Below are 19,753 nucleotides of genomic sequence, written 5' to 3'. Positions count from 1 at the left end.
AGTATCACAGAAGATGAACTGCCTTCTGGCAGTCATGTTCCTCATTATTTAATTTAAAAGGGGTGGAGAGTACAACACTGGTGGAGAATTACGGGTGGAAAAAAACCCCACCCCCCACCCAAAAAAAGGATACCAGGAAACAATAGAGAATATTTTGTAAAGAGAGTGCAAATTGTGACATAAATTATTAAAGAGACCATAATATGCAAAACTCACTTTTTCACTCCAAAAATCCATCCATTTTCATTTTCTGTGAGTCAGTTGAAAGAGTTTGGTGTCAGGAATTATGTGCTTTTATGAGCCATTAATCCACACCAGAGCCTCACTCACTAGAACAGCTGAAAGAATGTCATCTGCTGGTTGTGAAATTTGGGCAGTACACAGCAGGATTAGTCAGCAGACTTTGTTTGACGGAGGGATCTTTGGCAAATTAGCAGATGAGGGAGGTATAATTTCTTTCAAATAAATAGGTATGTACTTCTTTCACAGTTTAGGATAAAAAGGGACTGAAACTGCCAAGAATAGAGCTGGTGAGATCTATTTATGTGAGGGTGATCTTGTGCAAAGAACTTCATTAACATGTTTTATTCTAACTTGTGTAAAAAGAGGTATAATATGTCCCTATTAAAGTAAATTCTGTGTGATTTTTGTTGTTGCATTATTTTTTAGTTTAGGTGCCCTCACTATTGTTTTATTATGATGAGTTGGAAAAAATAATTTTACATTGGCTTCCATTGAAATGTAATGTTTTTCCTTCTCCTATAAAGGTGCCATTTTGGAACTAATGATATATGGTTTATGACACTGTATGACGTTCTGTTATCTATAAACGTAAGAAGATAACAGTATCTACTGCATTATGTTTCCTAATGTCTACAAACCATTGTCACTTGTTAACTACACAACCCTTGCAGTTCATTCTGTAGTATGTAGTACAGTCAAGGTGGGCAGAGAGTCATCTGTTTGTGTGTGTGTGTGTGTGTTTGTGTGTGAGTGTTTGTGGGTTCAAAGAACTCATTGTTAAAGAACACTACTGTCTTGTCATTCTAAACCTCCAAGTCTGATGAATCCCCTCCGCCTACATCACCAAAAGCATTACCATCAACACCACCACTGACCTGGGATCAGCCTCACCCAATAATTCACTGTATAGAATAAATAGCAGAACAGCAGAAGCCTGGAATAGATTCACACTCCTTTATGCATCCCGGGACTAGTGGGCCTCACGGTGCACTCAGTACAGTGTGTCTGTGTGTGCGTGTGTGTGTGAGAGAGAAAGAGAGAGAGAGAACACTGTAATTAAGAGCTTCTTTCAACTGATCCTGGTTTTATAGCTTTTGTGTAAGACTGGATTTTTTTGGGAAACTGCAAACTTTTCCAGTTACTGACTTTTTACAAGGTCAAATAAAGACTTACTAGAAACCAAGACGCATCCCACACACAAACACACAAACAAGTATACAATAACATAATCCAGAGATTCAAGTAAAATTGCACACAGAGACTTTAGACTCGACTCTGACTTGTGTTTTGAGACTCATAAATCTATTATTTCTTCTATTTTTAGTGTTTTAAAATTGAGGTGCCTTGTGCTGATCGACATCACCCTAGGAGTGGTTAGGGGAAAAAGTGCCATCTACCCACCCAGAGAGAGCAAGGCCAATTGTGCTCTCTCAGGGCTCTGGCAACTGATAGCAAGCTGCATGACCAGGATTCGAACCAGCGAACACTATCATAGTGGCATCGCTTAGCCTGCTAGCTCACTTGGCGCCATAAGCCAAGAGATCCTGCTAAAATCACCAGATACATCTGTAATTGCACATTCCCAAAACGTACAGACTTCCCCATTAAGTTTCCCCAGTTTTCCGCATATCGCTCATGAAATTTATTTTCTGTCTTTCTGTTTCTCTTCCAGTTTGTGTGACGGAGGTGGAGTGTGTGCGGGAAGGCTGTCAGTCAGAGTGTTTGCGGCAGCTGGCCGGCTCTGTCCCAGAAAACCAGTGTTTCACTGTGGTGTTCCGCGGAGGGAGGAAGAGTCTGGACCTGCGCTGTTCATCACATGAGGAGGCGCAGTGCTGGGTCCGCGGCATTCGCACACTCAAAGACCGTGTGGCCAACATGAGCCAGAAAGACAAACTTGACCAATATCCTTTAGCCTTGACATGTGATTCATAATCAGTTATACGACCTAAGATTTACATAAACTTGGATAAACAGATAATGGTTAAACTTAGAATCAGACATAGTAGGTCAAAAGTCTTATTGAATGTTTTTATAAAAAGAAAATCTAACCTACATTGAAAATGAATACTGAAGTCATCCAAATTATGAAGGAACACATAAGGAATCATGTAGTAACTTGTGTTAAAGTGTTAAACAAATCAAAATACTCATTTAGGCATTTAGGAGGCTCTTATCTGGGTTGCTGTTAATTTGTGTTTTTTTAGGCTGGTAACTTTGATGAACTTGTGCAACAGAGGTAACCCTTGGTTTTTCTTTCCTGGGGTGGTCCTGATGAGTGCCAGTTTCATCATACTATTTTTGACGGTCTTTGCTTTCAAAGGTCTTGAAAGTTTTTTAATTGACTGACCTTCATTTCTTAAAGTATTATTTTTTTTACTTAGTTGAGCAGTTCTTGCTTCTTACAATATGGATTAGAACATTACTCAAATAGGACTATTCAATGTATTTTACAAAACTCTACCTCTTAACAACACAACTGATGCTCTCAAACACATTAAGAGAGCAAGAAATTTAAGTCATTAACTCTCGACTTCAGCCTCACTCACCAGATAGCACCTCACAACTTAGACATATGCGGGCATTCCCAAGTCGTCCCCAGAGGTAATACTTATTATCAATTTACATACTGCTTTCCCATGACGTTTAGCTTGTAATTGTAAGACTTAACTTCTAGGTGAATTTTAGGGCAAAAAATCTTCTTCAGGAGACGCGATAAACCTCAAAAACCACTCAGCAAACATTATGTATGCCATTAGTGTGTGTGTGTGATGTGTGTGATCAGGTTTAAACTGGACTGGAGAGAGTGTGTTGTTGTCCTTAACTGTGCTCACTTGGATCAGAAGCTATCTGAGACGAGCTGATCTGAACCAGGACGGGAAAATGAGTTACGACGAGATCCAGCACCTGCTCCAGATGATCAACATCGACCTGAATGAACAGTATGCACGCTCCCTCTTTAAGGTTTGTGTCTGCGCGTGTGTATGTGTGTGTGTGTGTGTGTGTTTGTGGAAGATTTGTGTTGTTATTACTGAATGTAGTGTTGGGTTTCAGAATTGTTCTGCTGGAATGTTTGTCTTCAATCTGTCTTCAATTACTGACTGCTTTAGATCTCTGTCTCTGTTCCCAAACTCTCAATCTCTCTCTCTCTCTCTCTCTGTGTATCTCTCTCACTCTCTCACACATACACACACAAATACACACACACACACATTCTTTTTGGGACTTTCTTGCTCTTGTACAGCCATATTTCTTTCTCTCTTTCTTTCTCTTTCTCTCTTCCTCTCTCTCATTGCTTTTTCTCTCTAGACCTGTCTCACTCTCTTTCTTCAAGTCTCTTGCTGCTCATTTCTCATTTTCTCTCACTCTTCTCTCTCACACACTTTCTGTCCCTCTTCCTCTCTCTCTCTCTCTCTCTCTCTGTCTCTCTCTCTCTCTTACACGCATACACACACGCATTCTCTTTGAGACTTTCTTGCTCTTGTACAGCCATATTTCTCTCTAGCTCCTTTCTCTTTCTCTCTCTGTCTCTCTCTCTCATTGTTTTTTTCTGTCTAGGCCTGTCTCACTCTCTTTCTTTCAGTCTCTTGCTGCTCATTTCTCATTGTCTCTCACTCTTCTCTCTCACACACGTTCTGTCTCTCCCTTATCTTGCTCTTTTGCTTTTATCTTTCTCTGTTTTGTTTTCTCTCTCTTTCTCTCTCCCCTGTCTTTTCTCTGTTTCATTGATCTTTCTCTCTACCTGTCTCTCTTTCTTCCTCTCTACTGCTGCTTGCTTTCTCAGTTTCTCACTCTTCTCTTTGACCCTGTCTGCCTCTCACACACACTCTCTCTCGCTTTCTCTACCTTTATCACTCTCTCACTGCTCTATTTCTCTTTCACCACTCTCTCTCTCTGTCTCTCTTTTTTTCTTTCTCTCTCTCTCTGCTCTGTTTTTCTCTTGCCACTCTCTATTCTGTCTGGCATGCTTTTCTTCTGGCATGCTCCCTTCTGCCTTCTAGCTGCTCTCTCTCTCTCTCTCTCTCTGGTCAGGGGAAATAAGTAGGCCCCTATATCAAATCTTATTAGAGTTCCTCTGCTCCCCGTATCATATAACATTCTCCACTGCTACAGCCCAGAAGAGCAAACACAGTGTGTATGTGCCTGTGTGTGTGTATATATATGTGTGTGTGTGTGTGTGTGATTAACAACTGAAAATAATATGCTAAATGGAAGATCTCAGCAAAATCTATAATACATTATGATGCACAGATCAGAAATTAAAAACACTTTATTTGTTGCTTAATTGGGTCTCTCTTTATTACTTTCTCTCTGTTTTATTCTTATTGTTCCATCTGTAGAAGTGTGACCGGTCATGTGACGGACGCCTGGACCATGTGGAGATAGAGGAGTTTTGTCGGGAGCTGCTGCGAAGGCCAGAGCTGGATGCTGTGTTCCGGCACTACTCCAGTAACGGCTGTGTGCTCTCCACCATGGAGCTGAGGGACTTCCTGGGCGACCAGGGCGAAGACGCCTCACTGGGCCACGCCCAGAAACTCATTCTCACCTATGAGCTAAATGACTGGGGTAAACATACATATATGCATGCGCACGCACTAGGGGTGTCACGATTCTCTAAATTCTCGATTCAATTTTATTTCCGATTTTAGGGTCACGATTTGATTCGATTCTCGATTTTCTTTTTTCTTTTTTTTACAGCAGAGAGGCCTATGCCAGTTTTTTTTTATATATATATGCAATGCCATCTAGTGGCTTTTTTTGGTAGCAGCAGTGTGCACTATTAAAACAGCAATTGTGCAACATAAAATAAATAATAAAAAATACAGGAACAGTCATGTACAAAATAATAGAACAATTAGAGCCTTAACAAACTGAACTCTATCCTACTATAACATTTAAACATGAAAAATAATCTCGGTCCCTGAGAATGACAAGTTTTTTTCTTTAATAAAGATATATTATTAACTTTATCTGAGAGAAAGATGCTCCTTAAGGTACCAAAACTATTAACATATTTGAGGCTAGACAAAACAACTGTTATTTTTATATTTTCAAGTTTTTCTTTAAGAAGATGAGAATGTCCACATTCTCTGGAGAAAGGGCTGCTCTTTGAGCAGTCACAATGTCCGCGGCGTGTGCTGCGCCATTTGCGTAGCATGCGCGTGTGCTTGCGTAGCTTAGAGGGAGGGTTTGTCGATCATCTTTTTGACTTTGATGCTCGAGACCATGACATAATTTCGATCGATTTCGATAAAAATCGTGACACCCCTAGTATGCACTCACATACTTACATACAAATATTTAACAAATATGTTACCCATGGTTAGAATTTAATTTACTGCCAGTCGTTAAGTATATATAAAATAAACTAATCTCCAAAAGGCATGAAGTATAAAATTCAGTGTATCATTTTGTTCTGATCTACTCAGTTGGGAGAATGGAGAGAATGGATTTTTGGCAAAAAAAAATAATATTCCTGTTTGTCTCGTTCAGCCCAGAAGAACCTGTTCATGACTCAGAACGGCTTCACTATGTACATGCTGTCTCGAGAGAACGACATATTCAACCCGGATCACACCCGAGTGCATCAGGACATGACCCGTCCACTCGCCCATTACTACATCTCCTCGTCTCACAACACCTACCTCACTAAAGACCAGGTCACCAGCGACAGCAGCACTGAGCCTTACATCAGGTACCTATATACCTCACACAAACACACACCACCCACACACCCTACAAACTTTCAGCATCACTGTAGAACAAGTTACCAGAGACAGCAGCGACAGAAACATTATCCTGCTAAGATAGATAGGTAGATAGATAGATAGATACTTTATTGTTCCCCGAGGGGAAATTCTAGACATCCTGCAGAAGGTATAATACACAAAAGGAAGTTTTGTGTTACAAAAGGATAAAATATAACGATAAATATAAATACAATAAAATAAAAAATAGAATGTACAGTGTAAAAGTACAGTCTTTAGTGTGTGTGCGTAATGGAGAATGGAGGTAGTGCAGTTGAACACAATAGACAGTGAACACCAGTTGACCATAGCTGAGAGTCTGTCCATGGTGTGGCCAGAGTTGCCGGAATGAAAAAGTGTCACGGAGTCTCTAAAAATTGGCATTCTAAAGAATGGCAATTAGAAGCCCTGCTTGAGAAGCAGCACTTGTGGCAGGAGGATGTTCTGCACATATAACTAAGCTGTTAGTATCCCTCGCATAACTACTAGGGGCGACTGACTGTCGTAAGTTAATGGCGCCCCAAGTACTTGGGTAGTTTGCAGCTCAACAACAAAGGCAGGACTGAGGTAATCGCCACAAGGACTCCATACTCAAACCTGACCGCCACCAGATCCCAAACAGAACAAGGATTAATCTCAAAAAAATTATATAGTTCCAGTCCATGGATGCCACAAAATGTTGAAAGCATTCCTTAGCAATTCTGCTCCATATTGGCCATATTGGCATGTTAGGAACTCCTTGTTGGAAATCTCCTATTATAACACAATATTTGTGGGAAGGTGACTGAAGAACACTGAACTCATTATGACATTTATTAAACAGGGTTTGTACGGTCATGAAAAAACGAAAAAAAAAGTAATGCAATTTGAAAATTAAAAAAATAAAAACACTCAGAAAGTTTTGGAAAAGTCATGAAAATTTACTCCACAAATCTTAGTGTTTCAGTTTATCGATGGAGAAAATCTATTTTTAGGTAACAAATACAACAGCTCAGAGTTAATTCAGTAATTTAAGCATACACAATCAGGTTCTGACACATTTTATTATTGAAGATTGTGTGTCAAAATTTTATCTGATTCATTTTAGACAAACTATAATCAATTTTGATTATAGTTTTAGTTATTTGTTTTGTTTTATTGTCCATGTCTGCACGGATGTTTTAAAATCGTATGGTCATGAAATTTTGCCTTGAAGGCATGGTAAAGTCATAAAAATCATGGAAGTCTTTTGGTTAAAATGTGTATGAACCCTGTGAAACCATTTTAAAAGACATTTGCTTTGATGTATGTGGTCATTAAGGGATGCACATGGTCAGCAGCAGTATAGTTAAATAATCAAAAAGTGGTCCAGCGGTCTAAAGCACTGCCACGATGAGCGGGAGGTCGCAGGTTCGAACCCCCGCTCATGCAGCTTTGCCATCAGCTGTTGTCGGTGTTCAGAGGGAGCAAAATTGGCCCTGCTCCCTCCGGGTGGGTAGATGGCGCTCTCTCCCCACATCACTCCTACGGTGATGTCCGCAACACAAGGCGTCTGTGGGCTGATGTATCGGAACCGAGTCGCTGCGCTTTCCTCTGAGCGTGCTGTAATGCTACTCGGCAATGCTCTACAGCAGCAGCTCGAAAAGAAGCAGTAGCTGACTTCACATGTATCGGAGGAAGTATGTGTTAGCCTTGGAGCATCACTAGTGATAGGCATGGAAATCTACTGTGATCTACTGTTCTACATAATTAGCCATAATTAGCAAAAATAGCATTCTCAGCTATATTTTTGCTCACCATAAATGTACAAATTTAACAGCATGGAAGCTTACAAGCTGCCACATTTGCACTGTACAAACTGTAATCCTTCACACACTTTCATCATATTACATAAAGTTGTTAAGTAATCTGAAGCTGACTCCAGGAATGGTCACTTGTGTGTGTTCAGGGCTCTGAATCAGGGCTGCCGGTGTGTGGAGCTGGACTGCTGGGATGGTGATAAGGGAGAACCTATGATCTACCATGGACACACACTCACCTCGAAAGTCCTCTTCAAGGAGGTGATCGAGACCATCGCTCAGTATGCCTTCAAAGTGAGAATACACTCATGCACACACACAACAGACGTCTGGCTTTATACTTTCAACAATAGAAATTAAATAAAACAAAATGTCTTCTGTCTCTCTCTCTCTCTCTGTAGGTGTCTCCGTATCCTCTGATCCTGTCTCTGGAGAATCACTGTAGTGTAGAGCAGCAGGCGGTCATGGCGCAGCACCTTCGCTCCATCCTGGGCCCCAAACTCCTCACCAAACCTCTCAGTGACCAGCCACTCACACAGCTGCCTTCACCTGAGGTTACATAGCACACAAATTCGCCATTCTCTTTCTCTCTTTTTTATCTTTCTTTCTCTATGTCTGCTGGTCTGTTCACACATATAGTGAAATGCATATTTTTATCACTTTCATTCGATATGACATTACTAAAAAAAGTATCTGAATAAATTAGGATTATTTGAATATAAACAGAATTATGGTTGATTTTAAAGTGTTGGGGTTAAAGTTAAATAATAAAGGTTCGTTCTGTCCACTCATATACCTATTTTCCATAGGTATAAAAAGCATACTCACTCTTAAATAACAGTAAAACTTTAACTAGTTAAGTATGTAATTCTCTTTTCATGGTGTTGGTATAGATTGATAATAATGAGAATTACTGACATCTAGTGGAAAGATATGGCACTGCATAATTAATTGTTTTTTTTTTTTAACTCTTTCAGACCTTAAAATATGTTCCAGGCATTAGAAAATATGTAATGTATGCAATGCACCTAAAAATAAAGATTCAGTTAATAAATAAATAAAATTAATATGTATTATTTGCCTTTTTTATGTCCATAGCAATTCAGTGTATTTGTTTAATATCTTTTTATTCTGTATAACTTTTATATGTTCTATGTTTTATGTTACATAAATAAGATATTTTTTATATAAGTATTTTCAAACAGTAAAATAAACAGGAAAAAATGTGTTATGCTTTACTTCAGTTTGCAGACTTTTATTTTTCCAGTGCATTGTGCAGGGCTCAACTACTGTTTGATTGGCTGATAAATGTCTTTTATCTAAATGTCTAAAGTTCAAACTTCATTGTTCACTTATTTTTTTTTTTTAATATAGATAAGAGTGTTCTTGGTAGGGATGCACTAAAATTAATTCTTTTTTATCTGAAACCAAACCAAACAAATTCTAAATATAGAAGACAGTTTACATGTTTTTATTATTTTTCACATTTTTTATTTTATTAATAAAATGTAAATAACCATAACTACCCTTTCTTTCTATGTGAATGGAATGGTCCACCCTCTTACGTGTCCCTTAGCATGATGCTTAGATGTTACCTAAAGACCCCATTTTTCCCTCTGCAGGAGCTGAAAGGGAGGATACTGGTGAAGGGGAAGAAGCTGAGCGCTGGTCAAATAGGAAAGACTAACAGCTTTGGTCCACTGGGAACAACAAGCAGCTCTGCCAGCTTCTCCTCCAGCTCAGATGACGAGACAGGTGGTGGGACCAAGAGCCCCAACAAAAAGGATCCTGGGAAAGTGAGTCCTGCTGGTCACACTGTAGTCAAGTTATCAGTCATGGTTTCTTCCTAAATGTAATGTTTAAAAAATAACTCCTGCCTTTATTGGAGTAACTTTTTCTACTGTTCAGGCCAGATTTTTTGCTAGATGTTGGGGCAGTGCTGTAAGGATTTGATTGCATTCAGCGAAAAAAACATAAGCGAGGGCCAGAACATTTCTTCCAAATTGCAAATAAAAATATTGTCATTTAGAGCATTTATTTGCAGAAAATGAGAAATGGCTGAAATGACAAAAATGATGCAAAGCTTTCAGACCTCAAATAATGCAAAGAAACAAGTTCATATTCATAAAGTTTTAAATGTTCAGACATCAATATTTGGTGGAATAACCCTGTTTTTTATTCACAGTTTTCATGCAGCCTGGCATGTTCTCCTCCACCAGTCTTACACACTGCTTTTGGATAACTTTATGCCACACCTGGTGCAAAAATTCAAGCAGTTCAGCTTGGTTAGATGGCTTGTTATCGTCCTCTTGAATATACTCCATAAGTTTTCAATTAGGTCAAATCAAAGAAAAAGAAAAATAAGCCAATAGTCACCATGCTCCTCAGAACTGAGGATTAAAGCCCTCTTTGCATTGGCTGTGGAGCCAGATCCAGACCTGACCTAACAAATGCTGAATGCTGAATGCAATTTTTTTAAAAAGCCTTTACTAACCAGCAGAGGCCCTTATTTCAACAAGGCGATGGCAATTCCTTTGTTTAATACATTTGATTTACATTTGATTTAAGAAGACACAGTGGATAATTACATTTTTCCAAAAACCTGTGTTTGTTGTTTTTGCATTGTCTCTGTTTAGCCATTAAGCTCATCTAAGATAAGCCCGGAGCTGTCAGATCTGGTGGTGTACTGCAGCAGTGTGTCGTTCAGTGGGTTTGATGCAGCCAATCAGAAGCCCCCCAGTGAGATGTCCTCCTTCTCTGAGAATGAAGCTCTTAAACACATCAAAGACTCAGGTGAGATCATCATCATGACCTCTACTGAGACCCACCTAAGTTAGTCTGCAACAGAATAAAATAATGTAGATTTTGAGGAAAACTAATCTGGTCCTTCATCAGTGGTCACTGTTGGCTGGATATATCTGATTGGTGGACTATTCTCAGTCCTATGGTGACGGGACAGTAAGGTGTTTAAAAACTCCAGCAGCACTGCTGTGTCTGATCCACGTATGCAAGCACATCATGCAAACACCACCCAGCCAGCGGCCCTGCAGTGCTGAGAATAATCCACCACCCAAATAGCACCTGCTCTGTGGTCTATCCTGTGAGATCCTGATGGATAATAATAAAGTATGCAGAAAAACATATTAGAGTCTGTAATTATAGAACAAAGTGTTACTTTGGAGCTTAAAATGTAAGTGTAGAAACATAATGTTCTGGCACTACTCTGTATTATTTCAACAGCCATTCAGCTTAGGTATTGTATAACAAGAAACAACCAAAAATACAGCAGTTTCACAAAGGAAAGGGATTGTGATTGGTCCAGACATATATACTGTACTTTCAATTGTCTCCCAGATTGCGCCTCACCATCCACTTTTTAAACTAATGCTCCCCCTTGTGGTCAATCAGAGACCTCCACACACTGCAATGAAAGGTGTCAAAAGTATTCACATTCATTACTTATTAAGTAGAAGTATAGATACTAGGGTTTAAAAATGCTTCTGTAGAAGTATCAACTCAAGCTTTAAATTTAAGCAAAAATGTAAAGTTACGTAAAGTATAAAAGTAAAAGTAATGTAGGCCTAATGGAAAGAAATGTCATTAAGGTCAAAAGCTTAGGCCACAGCATAGGAGCCTATAGTGCACTGCCCCTCCTCCCAAAAACAAATTTTTAAAAAAGCCATAATTACTCCAATGTTATATTAAAATTGCTTAAATTAAAAAAAATTGGGATGCACTAGGCTATCTGTTTCAGCCACATATACAGTGCTGGAAAAAAATTAAGAGACCAAAATATTGTTATTTAGAGCGTTTATTTGCAGAAAATGAGAAATGGCTGAAATATCAAAAAAGATGCAGAACTTTCAGACCTCAAATAGTTCTAAGAAAACAAGTTCATATTCATAAAGTTTTAAGAGTTCAAAAATCAGTATTTGGTGGAATAACCCTGTTTTTTTAATCGTGAATGAATTAATCTTGGCATGTTTTCCTCCACCAGTTTTATACACTGCTTTTGGATAACTTTATGCCACTCAAGCAGTTCATATTCAAATTTAAGCAGTTCAGCTTGGTTTGATGGCTTGTGATCATCCATCTTCCTTTTGATTATATTTCGTAAAATCAAAGAAACTCAGTTTTTAAATGGTCTCTTATTTGTTTCCAGAGCTGTATATCCAAAGAAAATGAGTGCATTTTAGTACAATGCAAATATATTAATGAAGCTTAGTTGTGATGTTTGGCTCAAGCTCTCTTGAGTCTCTGCATGGATCACCTTTATACTAGACATACATATATCTGCTATGTTCTTGCTAGAGTGTGACATGAAGCTGTGAGATGTGCAGGTGTGTTGGATCACGTATAAACCAATAGGGTGTCTGAATGGTATAAGTTTATACTTCTCATTCAACCCCAATCAGATTCACTGTATATAGATGGAGAGATTTATCTCAATCGAGTTTTATTGAACAATGAGAACCCAGAATGCAAACTAGCTGAAATTAAATAGGAGTAACTATTTTTTTAAATATAAGGAACAGAAAGTTCAGAAGATTGTGTGAAAATGTAAGGAGTAGAAGTAAAAAATTGTCAGATAACCAAAATTTAGTACAAAGCAGTTGTACTTCATAACTTGTATGTTTTTATATAGATATCCTAACAATATGCTGAAAATCTTCAACAATCGTCAGCATAATTATTATAATTTCTTATATATATTTCTTATATATGTTTGTGCCTCATATAGGAAAGCTCTTTGTGAGATACAACAGTAGACAGCTGAGCCGGATTTACCCATCAGGCCAGAGGCTACAGTCATCCAACTACGACCCACAGGACATGTGGAACGGAGGCTGTCAGATGGGTAAGACAAGCCTGGATATATATAAACTGTGTGTGTGTATATGATTCTTTTTCCCCCGATTTTTTTCTTCCCATTTTCTCCCCAATTTACATGACCAATTACCCAACCTACTCATTAGGACTCCTCCTATTACTAGTGATGCCCAAACACCAGGAGGGTGAAGACTAGCACATGCCTCCTCCACTATATGTGAAGTCAGACTCCGCCTCTTTTCAAACTGCTGCCAGTGCAGCATTGCTGAGTAGCATCACAATGTGTTCGGAGGATAGCGCAGCGACTCGGTTCTGATACATCAGCTCACAGACGCCGTGTGCTGTAGACATCACCCTTTGAAGTTTTTGTCTGATGTGGTGAGAGAGTGTTATCTACCGACCCAGAGAGAGCAAGACCAGTTGTGCTCTCTCAGGGTTCTGATAGCCAAATGGTAAGCTACATAAACAGGATTCAAACCAGCGATCTCCTGATCATAGTGGCAGCACAGATCCCGCTGGACCGCTCAGAGCCTCGCGTATATTTACGATTTATGTGTTTATGAAGCTTTTTTCCACATCAGACAAAACAGACAAACCTCAGACATTTCCTGTCTTAGAAAGGATATAGATTTTGGATGCAGACACGCAGACATGAGTAGAAGCTATTTTGCTACATGTTTTTGTAAGCAAGGACTTCTAAAGGCTGTTAGATGTATAAGCTTTGGCATTTCCTCAATTTTCAGTCATAGTCAGAGGGTCAGATTCAAGGAATACCTATAGATATCTTTGTCATTATTTTGGTCGGAAAACTCACAAACAGTCCAGAAGATAAAACAAGCAAGCCGCCAGGAATCAAGAACCGTCAATGACATTTTAACAATTGTATGGATGGCCTTTATTTTTTTTTAAAGTTGCTGTGGCATAAAATGGGACATCTTTTATGTTTTATGTACCATTTTATGTAACCCTGATTGGTGAAGGACTCAAGTCTTGCACTCAGAGTCTTAAAATCTAGACCACATATTTACTTGTTTTTCTAACAGTGCATAGCCGGAAAGCTGCTATTGTTGCTGCTGTTAAAGTTTAACTCATATACAGCAGAAGTAACTAATGTGAAGAGTACACCATAACTGCAGGACCATTTAAGTCGTCACACTTAAATCTTTTCATTTTTCTTTACAATAGTATTTAAAGCAAAGACACCAACACACAAAACCAAACAAAACCACATTAGCCAAACTAATGATAATGTTACCTCTCGTCACTGAAGCTTTGTAGAAAATTTTTAGAGTCCTTTGCCATCTCAGCAAAATCAAGTCTATCAATAATTAAGGCAGCAAGCAATATTGGGGTGGGGTTAAAATATGGATCCTGCACCTACAAGAAAACAAGCAGACAGTGAACAGAATACTATATGCAAAATACAAAATATAATATAACAAATGTAATAAGATTTTAACACTGAATGTACAAATGTTTGTGACCACCCCTTATTTCCCCATTATTTCCATTACTCACACAGATGTGCAGATGCACACACAAAGTTTGTCTAGCCTCTGTAGAGAAGTACTGCCTGGAGCAGAATAACATGAAATATAAATCCTTCCAAAACCTTAGTTTTTGGAGTTGTGAATAATCACCAAACATTATGACCACAGCATGACCTCAGTAAGGCTCTTGTTACTGAATGCGATCCTAAGGGTAAGCCAATAGAGAGACAGTTACTCCAACAGAAGAAGAATCCATTTGTTTTTGAAAGAACGAAGAAATAAAAAACGGGTGTCCCAACACTTCCATATAGTCTATAAACTTTGTTTTGGATTTGTGATTCATTTGCATACTATAGGTCTATATAAGTATAAAAGGAGAAGTAACAGTTCTGTCTCTCTCTTTCTCAGTTGCGCTGAACTTTCAGACACCAGGCGAGCAGATGGATCTAAACCGTGGCCGCTTCTTGCCCAACGGTGGCTGTGGGTACGTGCTGAAACCAGACTTTCTGTGCCAGCCGGAACTGAACTTCAACCCAGAGAACACAGGCGGAGGACCCGGACACATACCCACTCAACTCACCATACGGGTCAGAACTCTGTCTACAGCTCTCCATTTCTCAGTCTCACATTCTTTAACCTTAAATTATTCTTTCTGTTTAATTCAACAATTAAAGGGGCTTCTGATAGCAGTGAGATCCAGACAGTTGGAGGTCACAATTGATTGTCTAATCTGCATATTGTTTATGTCTGTGTACCAAAGTACACAAATACATTATCCTCTCCTATAGCACAGTTGAACCTGAGAGGGCGCTACAGTAAAAGTTTAGAAATTGTTTATAAAAAAAAAAAAAGCAGTACTGCTATGTTTCATTACTTTAAATGGACACATTTCAGCTAATAATGAAAAAAATATGTTTTAAAGTTTAGTGGCTCCTTAACATGTAAAAAGTCATCTTCTACAGAAACATACTGAATTATTCACAGTGATGTTTAAGTGTTTGGCCCATTTTACAGAAGTCTCAAAAGTATAATGTCTCTAAAAGCGACATAAGAGTTAAATATTTACTTCACAAAATGGTTAATATGCAGCTCTGGAAACAAAATAAGAGACCACTTAAAAATGATGAGTTTCTTTGATTTTACCAAATTAAAAACCTCTGGAATATAATCAAGAGGAAGCTGAACTGCTTGCATTTTTGCACCAGGAGTGGTGTAAAGTTATCCAAAAGCAGTGTGTAAGACTGGTGGAGGAGAACATGCCAAGATGCATGAAAACTGTGATTAAAAAAACAGGGTTATTCCACCAAATATTGATTTCTTTTATTCTCTTAAAACTTTATGAATATGAACTTGTTTTATTTGCATTATTTGAGGTCTGAAAGCTCTTTTCGTTATTTCCGTCATTTCTCATTTTCTGCAAATAAATGCTTTAAATAATGTTTTTATTTGAAATTTGGGGAAAAAAAATTCTGTAGTTTATAAAATAAAACAACAAATGTTTATTTTACTCAAACATAAACCTATAAATAGCAAAATCAGAGAATCTGATTCAGAAACTGAAGCGGTCTCTTAATTTTTTCCAGAGCTGTATATTGCCTGTATGTCTGATACTTTTAAAATAAAGATTCCAGCACATTTGTAACCATGTACATGCATTACAGGCAACATGCTAATTTAAAAAAGCATACGGTATCAAATGTTTCTAGTGTAACCTCACTTAGAAGACACAAAAAGTCTAAAGGAAACCTCTCTCAATGACTGTTTTCATCTCAGTCATTGATTATATTATTATGCAGAAATTATCCATGTAAAAAATCCCTGTAAATAAGTTCAAACAGATACATACGTAACATGTTGTTTCCGGCACAGGTGATCACTGCTCAGCAGTTACCCAAGATAAACACAGACAAGCCCAACTCCATTGTGGACCCTCTTGTATGGGTGGAGATTCATGGAGTGGCGATCGATAAAGCTCGTTCCAAAACCCAGCGCATCAACAACAACGGTAAAAGCATCTGTATTCAATAAACTGTCTACTATCCTCTTTTTTGTTCTCCCAGCTGCACACAGACCACTGATTTAAAACAAGAGCTTAATTTTTTTTCAGGTAATTAAAATGCCCATTCCTAGTAAGCTAAACTAGTGGTTGTGATAATTATATGTGATAATTATGAGTTGAGTTGAGTTGAATGAAAGAAATTCTGTTCATTTAACTTGTTTTTCGTTTAGTACAGGAAAGGGGTGAATGGGATTGAGCCCCAGTCTGTTTTAAATGTCAATCAAATCTTTGTGAAAAAACTGAATTACCTAGATCTGAGCCTGACGACTGCTTAGATTGCTCTGATCCAGCTCAAATTATTATGAAGTGATAGTATCCTAGCATCCAACCCAAAGATCCACTGCTTAGCTAAGTGTGTAATTTGTGTGTGTGTGTTTGTGTGTGATCGCTGCAGGTTTTAACCCACGCTGGGACTGCACACTAAGCTTCCAGCTGCAGGTTCCTGAGCTGGCGCTGGTGCGCTTTGTGGTGGAGGATCACGACCACAAGAGCAAGAACGACTTTGTCGGACAGTTCACCATACCTTTCACCAGCCTGCGCATAGGTTTGTGTTTTCCTGTTCGTGTGTTCATATTTAATTGATTTGCTGAGGCCAGTTATTGATCTTTTGAGAAGGTTATGAAACATTTCTGACATACAACATAAGGCTGCAGTGGAAACAGATACTAAAACTGGACTGGAGAATATGTTTTGATGTTCTAATCAAAATATGGCACCAATTCTACAATAATCCCTATGGCAGGGGTACTCAAAGATGTGTCTGGTCTGGGTCCATACACTCTAAAAAACAGAGGTACGATATGAGTACTTTTTTGTACTCGAAGGTACACTCTTTATAATTGTACCCTCAAAGGTACAATATTGGTCTTTACAGGGTCAGATTTGTTCCCTCTGAAGTACAAAGTCATTTCTAACAGCAATAAGTACAAATTTGTACCATTTAACCAGCCAAAGGGTACATTCTGTATTCTGCATCACTGTACTAATGAACAATATATATTTAAATTGCACATTTTTTATTTGAAAGCCAGACAATTTTGTATCATCAAGTTTTTGAGCCATATTTAGTTGATGATAATGTTTATAATCTTTATGATCTTTACTGCCACAAAAACCATGGGTACAAAAAAGGACTTTCACTGAAAGGTACTTTTTTGTGCCTCAATATAAGGTACAGCCCCAGCGACAAGCTTTGTACTCTTTTAAGTACAAATCTGTACTTATATTTCTTAGAGTGTAGCAGACAAACAAGGGATGTAAATTCCATGTGTGTAATGATAAATTAACTGAAACTCCTGAAGACAGAGCTTTTCAAAGAGCCACTTACTCTCCTAACACCTCTAACTAACTACCTTCCACTACCAGATCAGGAGAATCTCTCACTATCTTTAAGAAACTCCTGAAGACAGAGCTCTTCAAAGAGCACTTACTCTCCTAACTCCTCTAACACACTAACTACTTCTAACTACTCCTCTATTCCATCTAGGCCCTATCTAAAGATGTTTTAACCGCTAACTTCTATTACTTTTGTACTTCACTATTTTAAGTAACTACAAAAGCGTCTGCCAAATGTAATGTAATGTTATGTAATGTAATGGTTCTCTACCCTCTAGGTTACCGGCATGTGCACTTGCTGAAAGCGGACGGCTCCAGCCTCTCTCCGGCCACGCTCTTCATCCACGTGAAGGTGACAAGAAGAGGAGTACCCATCAAAACAGTCTCAGGACGTATGGGCAAAGTCTGACCTCCCCTCTACGCCCTGGAGCCACAGCGAAACTATTTTTGAGGATACTGTGCCTAAAGTGGAGCTTCCAAACAGGTCTACACAGGAGCAGGACCTGGAACAGCCTGACCAAACCAATGGCCTTCCAAAAAGAGTCACTCAGATGATTTTCCTGAGCCTTGTACTCTCTGCAGAGAGACGTGCCCTCAGAGTCCATGCCTGCAGGCCCTGTACTTACACATGGACGTGGCATCTCTAACACCAAGCCAGCACTGCCGTAGAATAGGCATGCTGTAGAATAGAGCTGAGAGTTGTCAAACTCTTACTGCTCCTGTAGAAGCGAGGCGATGTTGAGCTGTGTTGTTGATCAGTGTTATTTTCTAATTTTCTTAATCACTATTCATGGAGATGGAGAGGCCACGATACGGACTGCTAACCTGATCATTAATGCTTTAGACAGAGAACTTCAAATGTAATGTAACATTATTTTATTAGTTTTAATTTAATGCTTTTTGATTTAATTTAACTTACATTCACATCAGTTCATTAAGTGCCACTTGATTCTGCAGCACATGTTTCGTGTCTGTTAGTAAGCTGCTTATTTTAATAGTTTTAATGCTTATATATGCCATTGCAAGATGTTTGTGGCGTATAAAGTAAGTAGTTGTGAAGGTTTGGTTTCGAGGCAAGGCTAAAGACTGATCTGTTGGCTTTTACATTACCAACCTCAGAATAGTTGGGGTACTGTGTAAAATGAAAATAAGTGTAAATAAAAACAGAATATAGTGTTTGGAAGATTTCATAGACCCATATATATATATATATATATATATATATATTTTTTTTTTTTTTTTTTTTTTACACAAAACACTTGAACACATATCTATGTTGGCCCTGAAGTGCAAAACCTGTTAACGTGTCAGAAAACAAAATTACAAAAATTAAAACAAATTTACATATGAAAAATAATTACATTCAAGAAAACAAAATACAAAACACTAAAAAAAAAACATTTTAGAAAAACAAATGTACAAGTCGCAAAACACTTTTACCAGCACTAAAAAACTTTTACAAACTGCGATTTCTGACTGAAAGGGAGGGTCTAACACACAGGAAGTGCTTGTTGGGGACCCTCCTTGTCAGTCAAGCTGCTTCACGATGGGGAGTAGAGTTATAGACACTAAACGATGTTTAACGGCACGTATTGTAGCAGCAGCAGTAAATACAAAAACTGTCCCTGTCCTGTTGCTACTGCCCCATCCGCGGGGTTTAGCCACTGCCCAGCGGGGCTCCTGTACTGTACTCTAGCTGAGCACCGCGGGGCAGTAGCAACAGTGTCCAGTGTTGAGACTAATCAAAATCATTTAGAATTTTTAACCCCTTAAAATGTCTTGTCCCATATATGAGCTACAGGTGTAGGTGATACAAAACTCTTTTTTCTGCAGTAAAAAAAAAAAAACTTATTTACATTCTGAAAATTTGAGGGCTTTGAAATCACCTACTGGACACTTAGAGAAGCTGCCTTTTCACTATCTACAGTACTCCACTTAATAATTCCAGATTAATAACAGGAATCAACTCTAATTTTGCATGTTTAAGAATAGACGTAAAAACTAGACAACCATAAAAAAATTAAAGGTTTGAAGAATATGAACTGCTTGATTTGTATTCAGGAAAATATTAATTTTTAAAATGACAACTGACAAAAATCCTGGCCTGTTAAGGGGATAAACGCATTTTTTAAAAAGTTGGCACAGTGAAGCAAAAGTCTGGAAAAGTAAGTACTAATAAGAAAAAGTTTTAGAAGCAACAATGGGCAGTTGTTCACCAATGTGCAACAAAATAGATCTAAAGAAATGCAGAAATAATTCATAAAAATGTCTCTC

At 38.3% G+C, this 19,753-nt stretch overlaps 1 protein-coding gene across 1 annotated transcript in view; it reads left to right on the top strand.

The window, feature by feature from the left end:
- plcd3a (phospholipase C, delta 3a) overlaps positions 1-18,694 on the top strand; it is a 52,088-nt gene extending 33,394 nt beyond the window's left edge. The window contains exons 3-15 of the mRNA XM_007234478.4: positions 1,916-2,144; positions 3,075-3,204; positions 4,581-4,806; positions 5,734-5,935; positions 7,915-8,059; positions 8,167-8,319; positions 9,388-9,561; positions 10,402-10,558; positions 12,507-12,623; positions 14,494-14,672; positions 15,955-16,090; positions 16,539-16,688; positions 17,758-18,694. Of these exons, the coding sequence (XP_007234540.3) occupies positions 1,916-2,144; positions 3,075-3,204; positions 4,581-4,806; positions 5,734-5,935; positions 7,915-8,059; positions 8,167-8,319; positions 9,388-9,561; positions 10,402-10,558; positions 12,507-12,623; positions 14,494-14,672; positions 15,955-16,090; positions 16,539-16,688; positions 17,758-17,888 (2,129 nt within the window). The 3' untranslated portion in view covers positions 17,889-18,694. The remainder of the gene's footprint in view (positions 1-1,915; positions 2,145-3,074; positions 3,205-4,580; positions 4,807-5,733; positions 5,936-7,914; positions 8,060-8,166; positions 8,320-9,387; positions 9,562-10,401; positions 10,559-12,506; positions 12,624-14,493; positions 14,673-15,954; positions 16,091-16,538; positions 16,689-17,757) is intronic.
- Positions 18,695-19,753: the final 1,059 nt, after the last annotated feature.

Source organism: Astyanax mexicanus, chromosome 19, assembly GCF_023375975.1.
Source record: "Astyanax mexicanus isolate ESR-SI-001 chromosome 19, AstMex3_surface, whole genome shotgun sequence".
Lineage (NCBI taxonomy): Eukaryota > Metazoa > Chordata > Actinopteri > Characiformes > Acestrorhamphidae > Astyanax > Astyanax mexicanus.
The sequence above is the reverse complement of the archived record's forward strand: the minus strand, read 5'-3'. Positions and strand labels throughout refer to the sequence as shown.